At 31.6% G+C, this 19,948-nt stretch overlaps 4 protein-coding genes and 1 non-coding gene across 8 annotated transcripts; 2 read left to right on the top strand and 3 right to left on the bottom strand.

Annotated features, from left to right (window-relative positions):
• Positions 1–328: 328 nt before the first annotated feature.
• Positions 329–2,739, bottom strand: LOC107427924 (F-box/kelch-repeat protein At3g27150). 4 transcript variants are annotated; one of them, XM_016038334.4, is made up of 3 exons: positions 2,334–2,739; positions 2,042–2,101; positions 329–1,857 (listed from the first exon to the last, which is right to left on the bottom strand). In XM_016038334.4, the coding sequence occupies exon 3, from the start codon at positions 1,806–1,808 to the stop codon at positions 546–548; it is 1,263 nt and encodes a 420-aa protein (XP_015893820.1). In that variant the 5' UTR covers positions 1,809–1,857; positions 2,042–2,101; positions 2,334–2,739; the 3' UTR covers positions 329–545. The 4 variants fall into 4 exon arrangements, with proteins under 4 accessions (XP_015893820.1, XP_015893819.1, XP_015893821.1 ...); XM_016038333.4 differs by having other exon boundaries at positions 329–1,839; XM_016038335.4 differs by having other exon boundaries at positions 2,046–2,101.
• Positions 2,740–10,047: 7,308 nt separating this feature from the next.
• On the top strand, positions 10,048–11,930 carry LOC107427921 (small ribosomal subunit protein bS21c). The gene is made up of 2 exons (XM_016038330.4): positions 10,048–10,531; positions 11,532–11,930. Exons 1-2 carry the CDS (start codon positions 10,113–10,115, stop codon positions 11,638–11,640), a joined length of 528 nt encoding a protein of 175 aa, XP_015893816.1. The 5' UTR covers positions 10,048–10,112; the 3' UTR covers positions 11,641–11,930.
• A 1,057-nt stretch (positions 11,931–12,987) lies between these two features.
• Positions 12,988–15,001, top strand: LOC107427929 (small ribosomal subunit protein bS21c-like). The gene is made up of 2 exons (XM_060811541.1): positions 12,988–13,744; positions 14,721–15,001. The coding sequence occupies exons 1-2, from the start codon at positions 13,314–13,316 to the stop codon at positions 14,827–14,829; spliced, it is 540 nt and encodes a 179-aa protein (XP_060667524.1). The 5' UTR covers positions 12,988–13,313; the 3' UTR covers positions 14,830–15,001.
• Positions 15,002–15,880: 879 nt separating this feature from the next.
• LOC107427906 (uncharacterized protein At4g15970) lies at positions 15,881–18,055 on the bottom strand. The gene is made up of 3 exons (XM_016038313.4): positions 17,683–18,055; positions 16,922–17,287; positions 15,881–16,827 (listed from the first exon to the last, which is right to left on the bottom strand). Exons 1-3 carry the CDS (start codon positions 17,833–17,835, stop codon positions 16,324–16,326), a joined length of 1,023 nt encoding a protein of 340 aa, XP_015893799.4. The 5' UTR covers positions 17,836–18,055; the 3' UTR covers positions 15,881–16,323.
• A 672-nt stretch (positions 18,056–18,727) lies between these two features.
• On the bottom strand, positions 18,728–18,799 carry TRNAH-GUG (transfer RNA histidin (anticodon GUG)). Its single transcript has one exon. It is a non-coding gene; the product is annotated as a tRNA-His (tRNA).
• Between the last annotated feature and the right edge of the window lie 1,149 nt (positions 18,800–19,948).

Genomic DNA, 19,948 nt, shown 5'->3' with positions numbered 1-19,948 from the left:
ATATATATATATATATATGCAAATTACGAAACTGTTTAATATGAAAAAGAGAAATTGCATCCATAAAAAAGAAATAGATTATGAAGATATTGATGAACATATGGTAAAGCACAAAAGCAGATCTAACACAACCAACAGCATCATAATGATGCACTTATTTTATGACTGCAATATATATCATTCAGATGAACCACCTTAAGAAGGCTAAATTTTCTCCGACTAGAATAGAGCAATACAAGAACGGAAAAACTTAAAAAAAAAAAAAAAAAAAAAAAAAAAAAAAGGAAGCAAATTTCTCAATCTGGATAAAAGAATCTAGAGATAAAAATGAAAGATAAAAAACAAGTAAACTTCCTCTTACATTATCAAATGTCATCACAGATTTTAAGTCAGCTAATTCGATACACCAGGATAAACAATTTGTTTAAACATCCAAAAGTAGCTTCGATTAAAAAAACCTCCGAATTCCAAATGTATCTTTTATTTTCAGATACTACTAATAACACACCTAACATACTTGAATACTATTGTTTAAGACCTCAGGTTCATAAGATCATGACAGAACAATTCTTGATGAAGTGGTTGAGCTCGTTTAGTCCACATTGAAGAGGATTCCAATGCAATTGTGTAGCATCTGGATCAGGGCTGCAACTGTATACAGTCATAGAATGGCTGGCATTAGAATTTGTGGAAGCACCAATGACAAGTAGCTCATTTCCAAGTGATTTAAAGGCTACTCCCCAGCCTCTACGCAAATCAGCTCTAACTGGGACACTTCCTAAATTCTTCCATGACTTTGTATTCTTCAAGTAAACCATCAGCTCATTGTTAGAATGCTCGAGATAGTAGAGCTGGTTGTTCACCACCGCAACAAGAGGAGGAGATTGAGCTGCTATCACTGGAAGGTTTTCCAACATGTTTGGGATCCATTCCCATGTGTTTTTCTTCACATCAAAGGCTTCAGCACATTTGAGATTCCCTTCTTCCTTGTTGTTTCCTCCAATAACAAAGAACTTGTTATCCATGAAACAACCCGAGCTAGCCCTTCTCTTCTTGTGCATATTAGGAAGGCGCTCCCACGATCCACTTTCAGGGTTGTATTTCTCAGCAGAGTTCAAGATTTCCCTATAAGTCTCTGTATCATTGCCACCAGCTATGTATCCAAAGTTGCCACATGTGGCAGATGCAAACATACACCTTGAGTTGATCATGGAAGGAGCCTTGGACCACCTGTTCGAAGCTAATTGGTACCTCCATATAACAGAACCTTCCAACTCTCTGCCTAAAACAAGCAGGTGAGTTCCAGCGCAAAGGGATTCCTTGTCTCCATTGTTGAAGCAGCCATCAGTTGATGGTAAGATGGGGAGCTTCCTCGCAGACTTGAATTTGCGATCAAATGTCCACCAACTTGTCTCATTGTTCGCCAACACAAAAACAGATGGCTCTGCCAACCCATTTTCGTTTCTAATCCTAAAGAGCTGCCCACTTTTCAGAAGTGATAAATATCGCTTGCTGACAAGACAAACGTTGCCATAGTCTGATCTAGGAACTCTAGACAAGATCAAATCCTCTACCTCATCAATGAGCCGAGGAATTTTGTAATCTGCATCCTGAGGTTCCACAGTCGGGGAACCAGACAAATTGCCATTTTTGGAAGAATATACATTGCTATTCAGTCCTAGTCGCAGATTGGTCTCAGAGACGACCCTAATCTTTTCAGATGGGGTGGCACTTTGAGAAGTAACCCAAAAACTTGTGCAATCATTCTTGCACAAGTAATCCCTTTCTTCTTCCTTTAGATTGAACATTGATCAATCACCTTCCAAGCGTTGGAGTTTTCTGAGATAAAAATTCAACCTAAATGACCATCATCAATTTTTGAAAAGGGAAAACAACAATATGTACAGGAATATATATATATATATATTTATATATAAAACAAATGCAATCAGGTAACAATAACATAACTTTTTCATTTCTTAAGAGATTGAAAGATGGAATAGATAAATAAAAAGAAAATTTTTCAGGGAAATGAATATACCTACAAAGAAAAGAGACCCAACGACCAGCTTCAAGCCTTTTGTTGATCAAAATCCCAGAGCTGAGTCGATCAAAATTTGTTAGGAAAAACAGAATATTTCAACGGATTAGTCCAAATAAATAAATAAATAAATAAACCAATAAAAAGATAATAACCCAGATGAGATTTCATATATAGAGAACAACAACAATATTGCATCAAAGATTTGACCAAAAATTTATAGCACAAACTGAAAACCAAAAAATAAATAAATAAAACCCATAAATACAGAGAGAGAAAGAGAGATGCGTACCAGGGAAGCAGAGGCCTGATTAAAAAGCAGTAAATTGATGGGAAACGGTCACAGAAACAGCAACAAAATCAAAGACCAAAGGACGGCATCAACAAGAACAAGAAAAAGCACATGAAGAAGAAGAAAGCAGAGGAGGTGGGATTTTTGCCAAAGCTACTAAGGAACTAAATTTTTGAGTGGTGGAGATAGAAATTGAAGAAACCCAGAAACATAAAGCATAGTAAGAGAAAGTAGGAAAAGAAAAACGAAAAGAAAATGAAAGGAGTCCATTCAACTTAAGAGAAAAGGAGTAAAACAGGTAGTAGCAGTAGTAGTAGCAGGAGGAGTAGAAGTGAGAGTGAAGAAGAAATAGATGAAGTAGAAGGTCAAGATCCCCCATTTGCTGAGGCTTGAAGCGTAAATTTATCAGTATGCAAATATTTGCAACCATTATATTTGGCACAAAATATTAAAAAAAAAAAAATCAATTTTTTCTTTTTTAATATTATAGTGAACCATCAAAGGCTTTTTTTTTTTTTTTTTTCTTTCTCTATCTCTCTCTTTTTATTTATTTATTTATTATTCCTAGGTCCACGCTTTTATGGGAATATGAAAAACTACGCGCCCTTTGGAAATTGTGTTTTCATGATGAATCACCATGAGAGCGGTGCGTGTAATACAATCTCTATTATAGAAGGTGGCGAGGAGGCAGCCTCTATTTTGTCCGAAGTTGGGAAAATATTGTAATAATATTTAAGGGAAAGTGGACAACAACCTCACTGAAATCGAATTACACGTGCCTTCGTAATTTTGCATGTTCCCACGAAAATGAGTTGTTTTAATTTCAATTTGTTAATCTGGATTAAAAATATTTTCCATTTTTTTTTATGTACCAATTACCAAAAATCATGAATGAGTATAAAAACTAAAATACTCTAATCCATTTTTGAAATATATAATCCACAAAAATTATAGACATCTCAAATGAATCTTATCTTTATCTTTGTTTTTATTTTATTCATAATCATCTACTATTTAAAATAACATATAGTTTAGAAAGTTTCTTAGAAAACCATATCGACCTTGTAAATTTTAATTACAAACTTTCCTTTGTTATTGTTTGAAACTTTTAACATGTTGACCTTAATTTGTATTCGTAAAGTTTTTTTTTTTTTTTTCCCTTTTTTCGTGGGAGAAACTTTCGTTTGAATTTCAACTTTTTGCATTTTTCATTTGAATTTCAACTCTTTACATTTTCTTTTTCTTTTTTATGATAAAATCTAAGATTAAGAGAAAATTTAACGGTGAAAAGACAAAATAACCTTATAAGTAAGAAAATGTGTAATTTACTTTAATTAAAAGAAAATAATTAAAGACTTAAAAATTTATTTTAAAATAAACAATATATTGAATATTATCATTAGCAATTTTAATAACTTCTTTTTTTTCTTTTTTTTAAGTCTGTTAATAAAACAGTGGATTTTATTACTTAGGTTATTGAGTAATTTTGTGGATATTGAGATCTTGCATAAACAAGTAAGGTAATTTATCATTATATAATAACTGAAAAATATAAAGCCCTTTTATTTTATTGATTTTTTTATTGGTGAGTGAGTAAAGAAGTATATTAATTTACAAATCTGTAGTACTCACGATAATGATGGTAACGATGAATTATACTATTTTTTAAAACAAACTTAACTTTCAAGACTTGTGTGCATTTTCTTCTTCTTCCTTGTTTTTTTTTTTTTTGTTTTTTTTTCTAATATAATGTGTCTGTTGATTAATTTAAGTTAATAAGACCAAATTTAATATAAAAAAAAAGTCAAGAAGATCAAACTACCATTTCATTTGGTAACTCTAATGTGTGTTATAGGAGATACATATTAAATTAATTAACCATCAACATTTATTTTAAATTCACAGGATTTTTTTAACATCTAAAAGTTATGGTGCTTTTCAATTACTTCACATCACATTGATTTTTTCATGAATTTGAAAACGGGAGATTTATTTTAAATCATATCTCCTACTTTGGGAGATTTGACTTTATTTTTATTAAAATTACATGGACATCTCTTTAAATTCATTAGAATATATATATATATATATATATATAGATAAATTGCTCTCTTTTTCAGGCAAATGATTATTTGGGAAGGGTTATTTTCAACTTCAGATATAATTAAATCCAGAACTAGAGATTATTATTAATGGTAATTGTTATTTTGGTAATCTTATAATAGAAATTATATATTTTGACATCGCAAATGTTTATTCTATTTTTTTATTTTTTTAATTGATAAAGACATTGCAATTGTTGAAGGGTTAGAAAATTTAACACTCATCTGGATTTTTAGTTTCTAATCTTGTATTAAGGTAATGAGGTATTACTATTGTATCTAATTATGAATATCATAATTATGCAAGTGCTCTAAAGGACAAACTCCCTTATAAAGAAAGGAATTGAATTTTGCTTTTCCCTTGTAATAATAATAATAATAATAATAATAATATATGCATTATATTTAATTGTCTCCTAACTTTAAGGGTACACATTTGCATTAAAAAAACAAAAAAAAAAAAAAAAAAATCCTTTAACGGTACACATCCCTTCATGAAGTGGCTGGACAGGAGGACATGCGTGCATGGCTAGGGTAGCTACAGGTTGATTTACAGGGCCAATTTAATCCTAAAAAGGAGAATATTTAACTAATAAAACAAAACACATAAATATTAAGAAAATTTGAAAGACACATTAGAAGGCTGTATTTATCATGGGTCACTCTTAATCACTAACATGATTAATATATTCTGCAAAAATGCGGTGACCGATCTGACCATCATCCAGCAAATCTACTACAGACTATATTATATCTGATGCTCATGGGTTCTCCATAATAACCCATTCTTCTCAAACCTGGTGTTTATTTTTTTAACATATACATGGAATCTTGGGAACACTAATTAATATAAAGTGGGTCTAGATAAAAAACATGGAAATAGTAAATTAACCATACAATTAAGATGACCCAATGAGGAACCCATGAAGAAAAAGTAGAAATTTATATGGGGTAAACAATAGTTTTAGGAACAATTACATCTGTACTACTCAGGTTGTACTATATTACCAAAATAAAAAAAATAAAAAAAATAAAGTAAATATATTACCAAAAAAAAAAGTATAATATAAATATCTTTTAAAAGAGTATAAATAAATAATTCTTTTAAAAAAAAGAGAGTATAACACAATTAATTTTAGACCAGGTGATACATTAGTAAAGTATTCAATATACTCAATTTTATTTACTTTTAATCACAACCAATCCTAACACTTGGAAGTTGATGTCCATTGGACAAAGCTTTCTTTTTAGAGTTTCCTTGTCCCCTATGTCTTATTTTATTCAAAGGTTTTGTGTTGTCCTTCCCACTGATTAGTTTGGTGGATTTGCCTTTGAATTTTTTTTAATATGTTTTTGTGGTTTCCTCTTTAAATTGTACAATATTATAATCCAGGTTTTCAGATGCATATGCATATAACGTGTAAGCTTGGCATTTTTGTTCTAGGAGTTTCTCGGAATAAAACCTTATTATATAAAACGAAAGCCACCCATAGGGTTGGCTATGGCTGCAGTACTGTAAAGCCTGATCAGATCTCAGCACATTAGGTACGAATAAAAAATAAATTAATAAAAACAAATTTATTTGAAAAAAAAAAAAAAGAATTAAAGGAATACAACTACTAGCTCTGGTATAGCTAACCGTTATTACAATTAACACACCAATTCTTCTTTTGATTGGGTCACAGCTTTTAATTTATAACCTTATATATCTCAATGGAGATTAAATTAAGAAAAACAATCAAGACATCAAGTGCTCCAAAGGTGGGATTTAGGGGGGGAGATCATCTATAATTATATATTAAGCAACTGGTTTCGAATTTTACAGGACTTCAATAAATTAATTTAATAGAATTACGTGTATACATGTATGTATACCTCAGCATATATTTAGAATATGTTCCTTAATTTGATGAGATGCAAAACCCTATCAGTTACATTATTTTATTCTCCAAGTGGCAAGAGCAACCTTTGCTTTTCTACAGTTAAACCCACTGCCCCAGTGAGTAGAAAAATGAAACAATCAATATCAAAGGTACTGGCAAATATATAAAGTAGTATTATATTATATGGTGATAGAGCTAGCATTCTAAAATGCTATGGTAGGGCAACAAATTGACATTTATTTTAGATAGTAAATGCAAGGTTGACTCGAAACCCTGGTTCAACCTTTATATAACTAGGGTTTGAACCATAGCAAGATTTCACCATAGATTCATGCATTTACATGTATACTGTCAAAGTAAGAACGTAGGTAAAAATTTGGAAGATAAAGTAGTCACCTTGTTGGGGTACGTTCATTAATAATTTGGTTTGCAAGGAATCTAATTGGGGTACGTTCACCTAGTTGTGGCAATTTGGCAAAAATCTAATTGAGAAATTGTGGTGGCCACGGGCCATGTAGAGGGTCTATGTTATTACCCTACTTAGACTTCTACTTCAAAACTGTTCTAATTGGCTAAGAAATCAGAATTATTACTATAACAGTATATCATTAATTTTTGACTTGGATTAAAGAGAGAACATAATTATAAGGTATTACATCGTTTTCAGCGTGATTGTAAACAATTACTTAAAGCCTGTTTGATCATGTGGTGAAAAACTGCTTTCTCAAATTAAAAATAAAAAATTATTAATAGTTTTTCTTTTATTATTTTTGTTTTCAAAAAAAAAAAAAAAAGAATTAAACAATTTTTAACCTCATGGTCAAATAAAGAATTCGTTTTCAAATTAATTTTCAAGTTTCTGAAACACAAAACACAGCGTTCTTTTAGAAATTGTTGTGAGCTGATTGCTGCTGAAAGAAATATAATTAAACAGAAAGAAAAGGCATTGAGATGCCCAGATAGCAACTTTTTATTTTTTATTTTTTTGTTGGTAATACCTAGCTAGCCATTTTTGTTCAATATGTTTTCAGATATAGTACTATTCGGAACAAATTTTCAGAAATATTAAGAACTAATAATTCATGAATATGTTATTCAGGTTGAATATTTCAAATGTTCAAGTAATACATAATGAGGTTTGAAAATCTATATGAATTTGACTTGGTTAACTCTTTCTGTAAATTATAACTAATCATATGATCTACTTAACTACTAAGTAGTTAGTAAATTATAAAATCACCAAAAAAATAATATTTTTCTTTTTTTTTTCTTTTTTTAAATTTTTTTGTGAATCTAATATTGTTAAAGGATGCATAAAGATCAAGTAGTACTACTACGTACTATAATATGATCTACTTAGTTATAAGATTAACACAATCATCTTCACAAATATATGCAATATCCATTATTATATTGCATTTCTAATTGAGGATGCTATTTATTATATTAGATCAATATTATTTTGTAACTACTTGGTTGGTTGGTAGTTTGTATCAAACTCTCCTAATATGTTGTAGGAAAAAAAAATAAATAAATAACTCTCCTAATATGTCATATATATGTCTATTTTGTATAGCACCGTTGATTAAAAAGTGAAAGTAAGGGCATGCAATAATTAATTATGTGACATTATAAGTACAACATATCTTAATTGAGCTTATTATTTTGGATATTGTGATCAGTACTATCAAATAGAGATATGGAATGATTATCCCCACTAGGGAAGCTTGAAAAGGGGACGGCTAGAAAACAATAAGTACTGCATAATATTTACTACTCTTAACGCAAATAGATCACAATTGAAATCTTCTCGAAGCCTTTGAGAAATTTGAAGAAGTGGAGGCACTTTCTTATGATCATCATTTAAAATGTTTCAACATGACAATGTGCTTATTTATTTTCATATCAATTTTTTAAGTTAGTACCAGTGGCGTGACCTTATATTTAGTCTAAAAAATTTAAATTGTTAGGATAGTGGACTGAACTAAGTATAGCTTATTAATATCTTTCACCTGTAGGCAAACTAGTTAGTTTTGGACTCGATTTAAACCTTATGTGCTAATTGATATTGTAATGACGTGAATTTGTACGCTTAATAGATATATTTTTGCAAAGAAACAAACCAATTCCTAAAGATTAGGGTATACACAAACCAATCTTATTCACTAAATTAACCAATTAGAGTGTTTCCAATGGTTTTGCATATTGATTTTGTTTATTTAAATTTTTTTTACCATATCTGACAAATAATAAGGTTTAAAAAAATCCTCTTTAATGGTTCTGTGCATTAATTCTGTCAAGCTGATGTGGTAACAAAATAAATAGAAATTGTAAAGGACACTGTTTATTTCTGGAAGTTCTGTTAGGCTGAACCAGTATTTTATTTATTTTTATTAATTTTTGTTAAAAGAAAAATAACCCCTTCGTGGACTTTTGGTTTTTTTAATTAGATATAATTTTAAAATAAAAAAATTATATATTAGCATTTCAGGATATTTTAAACCGAATTTATTGGATAAAAATTGTCTAAAACATTATCTATTAAATAGAAAGAATACAAAATAACCATAAATATTTTTCAAAATCAATGTCACATAAACTCTAATATAAAGGACTATTGGAGATACTCTTAAATCGAATCTAATTTAATATAATTGGATTTTTTTTTCTATCATTTATAATAATCCTCATCTTACAATTATAATAATTTCCCTTTTCTATTCTAGTGTCTTGAACCCACAATTTTCTAAATTTACGTGTATATAACTTATCAAATAAGTCTAACTCATTTGATAGTTGGTTCGATTATTTGATCACTAATTGGACAGGTTTGGTAGTTAAAATTAAAAATTGATCATTTGATTGCTGTGGATTAATTTTGAAGATTAAAATTCCAATGTAATTGAACCCAACTGACCATACTATTTCAGATATTTAAAAATATATTTTTTTAATAGTTAGTTTATTTTTATTGTTGAATTTATTATTTTGTTGTGATTTTTAAATAAAGGAAAAATAAATATTTTTTCATCATTTATAATAATTTTTTTTTTAAATTATGATATTTCAAATGTAGGTATAAATGGTTTACCAATTGAACTAATCTCATTTAAAAACAAAATATAAAGACTATTAATGTTAAATTTGGAACCATTTTTACGTATGAGATAAAATAATTTTATCCTAGCATGCTCATTTTAAAATGGAAAAAAAAAAATCTAAAAAATGAAATAAACCGAATCAGATTAACCAAACAAATCCAATCTCATTAAAAATCCTAACCCTTAACTAATTAGATTCAAACCGATTTACTGTGAATTGGATTGAAGTTAAATTTAATTTGGATTGGATTCAAAATTTTAAAAGCCAAATCAACCAATTTGGTTATTTTTCAGATAGTTAGGTTATGCACCACTGTAGCGCTCTAACAAAGAGAAGCATAACATAACAAACGTGACATAAAACCTAAAAAATTATGAGATTACAATGGAAACATAGTCCAAAGGAGTGATCCAACATCCACACAAAAATGCAGATTGTATGAATCCATTTTGGAGGCCCAACCCACATAGACAGAGATGTTGGTAAAACGATGTCCTTTAAAAATTCGAAAATCTGTTAAGAATTAGGGCAGATTGGCCCAATATAATCGGGTCAAAATCACTAAAACCGACCCATTTTGACACATAACCCAATCCCTATCCAGAAACAGAGAAAAAAAAAAGCGATAAAACCAAAAATCAGAAAAAGCCCACAGGAAGCTTAACCATTCATCGTCAAGCTCAAATTCATCCATGGCTACCTCATCTTCTTTCTCCAACTTCCTCTCTTTCCTCTTACCTTCAAAGCCACCTTCACAAACCAAAACCCCACCTGTCCAACTTCCAGTTTCTTCTTCAGTTCAGAAACAAACCAAGGATGTTGGTTCACTTTCTCTGGTTCCCCAAGCGGGTAACTCCTCCTCGTCTTCATCCATTGCATCTGTAATCTGTCCCTCTCTGGCTTATTCCAACACCCTTTTCTTCAGATCGGCTTACAATGTTCAGGTGGTTGTGGATGAAAATGAGCCTGAGGAGAGGCTGCTTGGCAGGTTCAGGAGGGAGGTCATGAGGGCCGGTGTTATTCAAGAATGCAAGAGGAGGAGGTTCTTTGAGAACAAGCAGGACGAGAAGAAACGAAAAACACGCGAAGCTGCTAAGCGTAACCGGAGAAGGTTTTTTTTTTTTTTTATTTTTTTTTTATTTTTTTTTTTTATATCAATTTTTTTTAGTGGTTTTCGTTTGCTTAGTTGGTGGGATAATATATGAAATTTGATATGAGGTGGGAAAATATGTGAAATTAGTTTGTTTGGTTTTAGTGACTTTTCTAGGAATTTATGTATTTTATTTGTTATGAGGTGTTTTAGATAAGAACACTGTGAAGCAGCAAGCTAGAAGAAGCTTTTAGTCGTAAGGCTCAATTTCTTTTAATTCGGTGATAAATCTCATCTCTATAAGTCCTGCTTGAATATTTGGTGTTCTACGATCTGTTTGAGATTGAAATTAAGTTTTGTAGTCTCTGAAACTGGAAGATCAATGTTTTTGAACCCCGGAAAGCTAATAGGATATAGAATTGAAAAAGCAATAACTTGAATTAGGCGACTGGCTAAATTTAGGATCGTTCTGAAATGACACCAATTTTGAGGCTTTACTCATCAGTTGTGACTGAGAGAACCATATCCAAATCCGACACTTTTTACTGTTATGGTTTGTAGTTGTAGGCCAGAATATTTATTGCCCGAATGTTAGCAAATTCAATATGTCCTGTAGTTTCGTTAAAACAAAGTAAAATCGTTTATTTTTATCAATCCATCTTAAATTTGTAAGATTGCAGTTTGCTAGATATATTATCTTATTTTTCCTAGGTTGCTAGTATTAGAGCTTTTAAGGTTTAGTCCATGTAACTGTTGGAATTGTACTGCTGATGCTGTTGGTCTTTGAGCCCCAATATAATCATGTTCTTCCATCTTCAACCTATTGTGGGTTCTCTAATCCATATATTGTGAAATCCATCCCTGAGTGCGAATTCATCTTTGGATTTTTGTTTTACCTTTGTTTTTTTGGGTAAAAATTGCGTTTTGCTTTCACATAAAACATCCCTGAGTGGGAATACATTTGGTTTATATATCCTTGAAGATGCCTACTGATTGTTAATTTGTCTTATTGTTTAACTAGGAGGGGTCCATTTAGAGCCGCACAACCAAACAAGCAGGATGCACCTTCAGGCAAGAGGGAAGAAGACGAAGATAACTGGGATCTGCCAGAGGGAGGCATTCCATATTAATCACATTTACCATCCTTCAACTTCTAAAACTCTTTAACCTTTGTTTTTCCAGAGGGTTTTTGGTCTGTGTTAAGTTGCATTCAGCGAATCTTGTTCTTTGGTTCCTTGTTTATATTTATATAGAGTAATGATGTTCGTTCTTGCATCAAATCCTGGGGGCATTTATGCTGGGTTGTGCAATATTATCTACCAGATGCATAGAGAGGGAGGCCTTTCTTGAACGGTAAATCATTTTTGTTTCCTTACTCAATTTGAAAAGCAAATGCAATTTGTTGCACATTTGTGATCCATTGGTTTGAATTTCAAAACACCCATCAAGCTTTTATAGAAGAAGATTATCTCAGTGGTTGTAGTTGTGTTTGCCCAGAGCCACACCAGGTTTGTTACCTGATCAGAATCAGTTCATGTGTCTTAACCATGTAAGTAGAGCCGTTTCGGTGAGGAGAAAAAACGAAAAGATGATTTTCTTTTAAAAAAATGTAAAAATATGATAAAAGCTATGAAATCTTGCAATTAAAATGTCTACTGTTAATGTCAATGTTGCTGGGAGGCATGTTTCTAGAGTGGCTTGTTGAGTTGCTTTTATGTCGTAATGTCAATGGTGCTAAAATATGAGTAATAGTTGCTTCTAAACTTACTATCTTTACTTTGAACTCAGGGAATTCTTTATGGATAGTGTTGCCTAACTTGTTAGCCTTGCAAGTGGGACGCTTAGCAAATTCAGCATTACTAGCTGTGCTCTGTTAGTCAAACAATTTGTACTTTTTAAAGTATTATTTCACTTGGTATTCAGAATTTGATTGAACAAAAAATAAATAAATAAATAAACGGTGACTATAGTATCACAATAAGGTAGCATCAGTATCAAAATTATTTTCAATCCGATGAAGTTGTACAGAATAACAAAAATAATAGTTACAAGTAGGAACTTGAATGGTCGGCATTCTGTAACAGGCGAGAGAATTTGGCACTTAAAAAGTGGTGCATTTGAAAGCAGGGGATAAAAAAAACTTGGGAGTGGAACTGCAACTGCAAAGTTTTGGTAGTTCAAAGGACAGCAAATGCACATGGAATTCGTGTGCATTTTTGCCAAACATGGTTTTTGGATTGCTTAGTACATTTCCTTTTTGTTTAAATGATTATCATTATTTCAGCAAAAATAAAAATAAAAATGATTACCATTAAATAATTTATTTTTTAAAGTTTTAATATAACAATTTAATAAAATGAAATATCTAAATTAAAATTTATCACATTCATAATAATAGATATAAAAAAACGTGTTACATAAAACCTTTAAAATAATGGCATCACAATTGTGGGCTATTCTAGTACCAAGCACGGAGAAATGATTGAAAACAGTTATCCAACATCCAAACACACCAAAGAAGATTGGATATAACCCATTTAGGAGGCCTAACCCACGTAGACATGGTTGGTGGTAAAACGATGTCGTCGTTTTATTATCAGTTAAAAAAAAAAAAAAATTAGCGCAGGTTTAAGAAAGCCCTGTTTAACAGGGTCAAAGTCAAACACCACCAGACAGGACCCATTTTTGACACAATACCCAATCGGACCCTACTCAAAAACAGAAGGCAAAAAAAAAACAAAAGAAGCAAAAATCAGAAGGGCCCACAAAAAGCTGCTTGAGCCATTGATCGTCAAAATCATCCATGGTTGCCTTGGCCTCATTCTGTCTCCCTAACTTCGTCTCTTTCCTCTTCTTACCTACAAAGCCACCTACCAAGCCCAAAACCCCACCTGCCCAACTTCCTCTTTCTTTTCCAATTCTGAAACAACCCAAAAATGGTGGGTGTCTTTCTTTGGTTGCCCAAGAGAGTAACTCCTCCTGGTCTTCTTCCTCCATTTCATCTGTAATCTGTCCCTCTCTGGCTTATTCCAACACCCTTTTCTTTAGTTCAACATACAATGTTCAGGTTGTTGTGAATGACAATTGGTCTGAGGAGAAGCTGCTGAGCGAGTTCAGGAGGAAGGTCATGAAGGCCGGTGTTATTCAAGAATGTAAAAGAAGGAGGTTCTTTGAGAACAAGCGGGAAGCGAAGAAGCGCAAAATACGCGAAGCTGCTAAGCGTAACAGCAGAAGGTTGGTTTTTTTAATTTTTAATTTTTTTTTTTGTTTGGTTAGCGGGAAAATATGTGAAATTTGATATCGGAGAGGGAGAGGGAGAGGGAGTTTAAACTTTTTTATTGTTATTATTATTGTTATTTATAATTTGCTCTCTTAGTCAAGGTTGAAAATTTCATACGAGTAAAAGGTAACCTTTTTTTCCACTTTCGAAATGGAGATTTCATGTTTCTAGAAATTTATGTATTTTATTTGTTATGAGGTGTTATAGATAAGATCACTGTGAAGGAACAAATTAGTAGAAGTATAGAGTCAATTTCTTGTAATTAGGTGATGGATCTCATTTGAATATTTAGGGTTATAATTCTGTTTGAGATTAAGTTATATAGTTTCTGAAAGATGAATGCTTTGGTGACCCTCACGGGCTAATTGGACATAGAATCGAAAATATAATTTTCATTTCTAGAACGAGATGTAGATGGGTTTAGCATTAACTTGAATTGGGTAGCAGGGTGAATATAGAATCTTCTGAAACACCACCAATTGGAGGCTTTAACATCAGTTATGATTGAGAAAACCGTATTGAAATCCAACTCTTATTACTGTTGTGTTTTGTTGTTGATATTTATATCCCAACAGGAAGCAAATTGTATGTGTCATGTAGTTTCTTTAAAACAGAGATTGCAGTTTGCTATATCGGTTATAGTATATTTCCTAAGTTGCTAATGTTTGAGCTTTTAAGTTTTAGTCCATGCAACTATTGTAATATGGTGCTGGCATTATCGGTCCTCAAACTCCAATACATTCATATTCTTCCATCTCCAGCCTATTGTGGTTTCCATATATTGTGAAATCCATTTATCTTTGGATTTTTTTTTTTGGCGGTAATAATTGGATATTGCTTTCGCTTAAATGATCCCTGAGTGGATTTCTTTTGGTTTATATACCCTGGAAGATGCCTACCAATTGCTCATTTGTGTCATTGTTTAACTAGGAGGAGCCGATATAGAGAAACACCACCAAAAAAGCAGGATGCACCTTCAAGCAAAAGGGAAGAAGATGAAGACAACTGGGATCTACCAGAGGGAGACATTCCCTATTGACCATGTTTACCGGTCTTCAACTTCTAAAACTCTTAACCCTTGTTTTTCAGAGGTTTTTGGTCTGTGTAAGTTGCATTCAGTGAATCTGGTTCGTTGGTTAATTTGGTGCATAACTTATTACATGTTTATATTTGTATCATATAAAGTAATGATTTTTCATTCTTGCATCAAAGCTGAGGGCATTTATGCTGTGTGCAATTATCTACCAGATGCATAGAGAGGGTAATATTTTTCTAAAATGAGAGGGAGATCTCTTTTGAACAGTAAATCGTCCCCTTTCTCAATTTGAAGTGCCAATGCAATTTGTATCCACATTTGTGATGCATTGCTTTGAATTTTGAAACACCCATCAAGCTTTTAGAGAAGAATATTATCTCAATGGTTGTGTTTGCCCGGCCACATCAGTTTTGTTGCTTGATGAGAATCAATTTATGCGTCTTAGCCATGTATGAAGAACCGTTTGTTCCATATTTAATTGGTAAAAAGGAGAAAAACAAAAAGACAAATTTCTTTTTAGAAATATAAAAATATAAAAAAAAAAAACTAATTAAATTGTATACTGTCAATGTTGCTGAGAGGCATTTTTGTAGAGTGGCTTGTGAAGTTCCTTTCATGGTGTAATGACATAGAGTAATAGTTGCTGCTAAACTTATTGACTATCTTTTACTCCTACTCTGGGAAATTTTTATGCATGGTGTTGGCTACCTTGTTATCCTTTTAAGTGACTGGGGCATTTTTTTGGCAAATGCTGCATTGCACTAGCTGTTGTTTTAGTTAGTTAAACATTTTGTACTTTTCCAAAGTATTTATTTCACTTGGTATTCAAAATTTGATAAACAAATTTGGTCATTATAGTATTTTGGCCTAAAATACAATAAAGAAGCAACAATATCAAAATGATTTTCAATCCTAGAAGGTTCTACATGGGAATAACACATTCAAAAGCAGCCGTCAGAAAAACTTGAACAAAAAGATCTATCGATAAGTATGTTAAAATGCATAGCTTCAAGCCCTCTTTTAAGGATAAAGTAGTCCACTGTAAATTGTTTAATGTTGGATTTCACAGTGAATGGAGCGCGAGCATAAAAGCTTATAAACTAATACTAAAACTCTACGCTTCATAAATTCTGATGCTATCTTTCAAAATAAAAACAATGTTTCAAAATTTACTCTTAACTTTATAGAAAATCCCGCTCTTGCAAGATTATCTTCAAGCGTTGAAATCCACTTCATCAACTGGCATGGAGAAGTAGAATATCGTCGGGATTACAAGATCTTTAGTAAGTGAATATATGAAAATTTGTTGGTAATGAGCTAATATATGTTTTTCCTACAAAAGAAAACTTTGTTATTCCCTTTGTTAATGAAGCATATCAAGGGTGTTTTTTGCCACATCCATTAACTGAGTCTAGAGAATGAGCTTTTTAAGTTTGGTTCTATTTGCTGCAGAATCTGTGTTTCCTTACCATTGTTTAAGAATTTATAGCTTCTCTGCTAAATAAACAAACTTTTATGGTTGCATTTGCTTGGCGCTCTCCAAGGAAAGAAACCCAAACCATCACTTGATGATAGTGCATTGAACTTTCTCCAATCATCAAGAACAAGCCTCAGATCATACACCTTACTCTCAATACTGTCACAGCAGTTTCCATGAATTGTATAAACCTCACTCAAGTTGTAACTTGGCTGGCAAAACCCACCATAGTAGTCTGTGCTCAGGAATGTTATTCCTCCTCCAAGCATTCCGATAAACTCCTGGTTTATCATAACCTCATTGCAGAGAGTGTCAACATGGGAATTTGGGTACAAAACACCCTCGACTTTCCAGTATCTGAAAATCTCGATTGAGAACTCGTTTGATTTCACATAGAAGAGTCCGCTGTCCGGTGTGTTGCTACCTCCTTGTGCATCGTCGGAATCAATGTCACATGGGATTGTGATTTCTTTTGTGCCATGGATGTCCTCAAATGGAGACCTCAGCCACATAACATCAGCCTCCTGCAACAGCCAAAATAAATCATCTCAACCATTTCAGATATTATTATTATTATTATTATTATATATCATTCCAAGTAAACTTAAAGAAACTTACTGTGAAAACCAAACTGTAACCAAGTTGTAGCACCTCAAGCAGCAAATCATTGCGTTTGCGGATAAGCATGCGGTAATCTTCAACACCAAGTTGCTTATCCTTAGCAAGTTTGGGGGAAAATGTTGTTAGCTGGAAGCAATGGGGATGCACAGATTTGCAGAATTGAAATGCTTGGCTGCTTAATGTGGCAACCACCAGGTGATCCAAGAGCCTTTTGGTCCCTTTACCAATCTTGAAACTCTCTAGGAAGAGATCAAGAACAGAGTTAGGACTTGCCCATTTTTCATTAACAATAGTCATTATGACTATTCTGCTTTCCATTGATGCTTTTCTCAATACTTGCACCAACTCTTTGCTGTCTGGGTTCTGATTAAAAAACCAGAGGAATTTTTCACTATTTACCACCATAATTACAAAAACATACCCAAAGAAAATCATGAAGCTGTGGATAAGATGGTCAAATATTAGAGTTCAATTGGCAAGACTTTCTGATCATTTTAATTCAATGATTCAATACAATAATATGTGACAATTTTAAAATAAATCTTCGATAATATAAATTTGTAAGCCTTCTCCTTAAGAAAATCTAATAGCAAAACTGCCATATCTTTTAGCAAATTTCAAAGTTCAAAATTCCCAATCCTATACAACAATAAAACGAAATAAAACAAAAAAATGTCAACATTGAACGACATATACCAAAAGAACAATAAAAAAATAAAAATTAAAAGATTAATAAACAGATAAACTGACCCACTTACAGATAGAGAATTGGGATTCCATGTTTGATCATAAATTCCCCCAGTTGACTTAAAAGAGTAGTTTACTAATATGCAAACAGTGATGAGGAATGATATAGCTACTACAGCAACATATGTAGGCGTTATGTGTCCCAAAGCATTTGATTCTCTCATTGTTTCATGTATGATTTCCGTGAGGACATCAATGAAAATATATATGGCAGAAAAACCATAAAGACCCACGTATATTAATTTTTCAGAGAGAAGACTGGTTTGGCCAAAATAATCATAAGGGCAATCGCAGATGGTGCATAATAATAATAATAACCATGGTGAGATTGTTGCTAAAAGAATCTGGTTCACTATCAAACCATTATATTCGTTAACCGAAATCTCTAAATGGTAATTGTTTGGTATGCCTCATTGGATCCATATCCATTCCAACTATAAACATTACCTAAATTTGCCACCATCTTATGACATGACATTTGGCAATAAAATGGTTGAGATTACCTCATTTTATTTTTCCTTTTAACCTATTTTGAATTCCAAATATGGTTATTTATTTATTTTTTTCCAACTATTGTTACTTTGCAACAAAGCTAATAAAAAAAAAAAAAATCCAACTGTTTTTTCCTTTTAATTCTTTTGTTTTTTCAATTTATTATAATTTATATAATATTGTTGCTTTGCAACAAAGCTAATAAAAAAAAAAAAATCCAACCGTTTTTTTCCTTTTTAATTCTTTTTTTTTCAATTTATTATAATTTATATAGTTTCTGCTATTAGTTCGACCAAATATTTAAATTTAAAAAAATATCTCTATTTACTATATATAAAAAGGTATATTATATTTTTTAAGTTACACATTTTTTAATTTAGGTTTGGTTTTTCAAGGAAGAAGGGCAAAAAAAGAAATCTAGAAGATCCACATTCATAAGATAATAGTTTAAAGACAATATTTTTACGGATTCTGAGCAATTATTTTCTTTGTGGCTGGCTTACAGGCAACGACGACGTTTCCTGAGGGGTCGAAAAATTTTAAATAAAATTAAGATTACAAAAGTGTGGCTGCTGGGATTCGAGCCCAGGTCTCCACGGCCACAACGTGGAATTCTTACCACTAAACTACAGCCACAAGTTGGCATTTTTATTTAGATTTTATTTAGAGTTTTATTATTTCCTGCTGCAAATCTTTTGGAGTAATGTTTATATTTTTCTTGACAAACATATCCTTTATAACATAATCAACCCTAATTCCGAAAAAAAAAACACAACCAACCCAAAACTAGTGAAGTAATAAAACAAAGTTTCCAGGAAACGAACATTTGAAGGGATATACACGCTCATATCAAAGAGTATGACACTTACGTCAATAGTCCGTCTATGGTGCGGATGATCCTCATGCAAACCATAGTATTAGTGACGTTTTTCATAGTATTGGTAACGATTTTCTAAGAAACCGTCGTTAATATTATGAAAAACCGTCACTAATACTATGGTCCTTATACAGATCCTCCTCAACATAAAATTTCCACTTACGTCAAATCCCCAGGGGTGTGTTTGTTTTTACCATTTTATATCTTAACATGAATATTTTTTTTTTTAAATTGAAAAAAAAACATTTCATTTTTTTTTTAATTTTTATCTTAATTTAAAAATGTCTTAGCATTTTTTTTAATCCAAAATTACTCTCGTTAAACTTTTCTTTTTCTCTCGTGCTATCATTTCTAGCATATTTTCTTCGTTTTGTTCTCTCTTCTCTGGCCTCCCAACTCGATGTCGAATGATTTTTATTTTTATTCTTTTCGTTGCTGATTCCCTCTGCTTCAATTCTTTCCCATTAAAGTCTTAAAACTCATTTTTAATTAGTGTTTTATAAGCAAATTTAATTATTCAATGAATATGATGTTTTTTCAAAGAATATTAATATAAATTATTTGGAAATTATCCTCCTGGTTATGAGATTTATATCTAAGTTATTAGATCTCATGTTGTATATATATTTTTTTGTTAATAACTTATATATTTTTCCCTCACACTCATAGTCGGTAATAATAAACAGCATCACTTATAATATCAAAATGTTAACTATTTTTACAATATTATTTGACCTAATAACTTACTTTTTTTTTTTTTTTGAACAAACCTAATAACTTACTTATATGAGGTGTTTTTGTTTAATATACTATATTGATTACTAGTCTAAGACATTCAGACCACTTGGACTACTTGTTACTAATAACCTACCAAAGCTTCTTTAATTTGATATTAATTTATAGGTATA

Source organism: Ziziphus jujuba, chromosome 9, assembly GCF_031755915.1.
Source record: "Ziziphus jujuba cultivar Dongzao chromosome 9, ASM3175591v1".
Classification (NCBI taxonomy): Eukaryota; Viridiplantae; Streptophyta; class Magnoliopsida; order Rosales; family Rhamnaceae; genus Ziziphus; species Ziziphus jujuba.
Note: the sequence above shows the minus strand (reverse complement) of the source record. Positions and strands in the feature narration are given on the sequence as shown.

Excerpts from the sequence above, each read along its gene's own strand:
- LOC107427921 (XM_016038330.4), top strand. The coding sequence starts at position 10,113 with ATGGCTACCTCATCTTCTTTCTCCAACTTCCTCTCTTTCCTCTTACCT. Across the intron at positions 10,532-11,531 it reads GCTAAGCGTAACCGGAGAAG|GAGGGGTCCATTTAGAGCCG; the intron begins GTTTTTTTTTTT and ends TTGTTTAACTAG.
- LOC107427906 (XM_016038313.4), bottom strand. The coding sequence starts at position 17,835 with ATGAGAGAATCAAATGCTTTGGGACACATAACGCCTACATATGTTGCT. Across the intron at positions 17,288-17,682 it reads GGAATCCCAATTCTCTATCT|AACCCAGACAGCAAAGAGTT; the intron begins GTAAGTGGGTCA and ends TTTTTTAATCAG. Across the intron at positions 16,828-16,921 it reads GTTACAGTTTGGTTTTCACA|GAGGCTGATGTTATGTGGCT; the intron begins GTAAGTTTCTTT and ends TGGCTGTTGCAG.
- LOC107427924 (XM_016038334.4), bottom strand. The coding sequence starts at position 1,808 with ATGTTCAATCTAAAGGAAGAAGAAAGGGATTACTTGTGCAAGAATGAT.
- LOC107427929 (XM_060811541.1), top strand. The coding sequence starts at position 13,314 with ATGGTTGCCTTGGCCTCATTCTGTCTCCCTAACTTCGTCTCTTTCCTC. Across the intron at positions 13,745-14,720 it reads GCTAAGCGTAACAGCAGAAG|GAGGAGCCGATATAGAGAAA; the intron begins GTTGGTTTTTTT and ends TTGTTTAACTAG.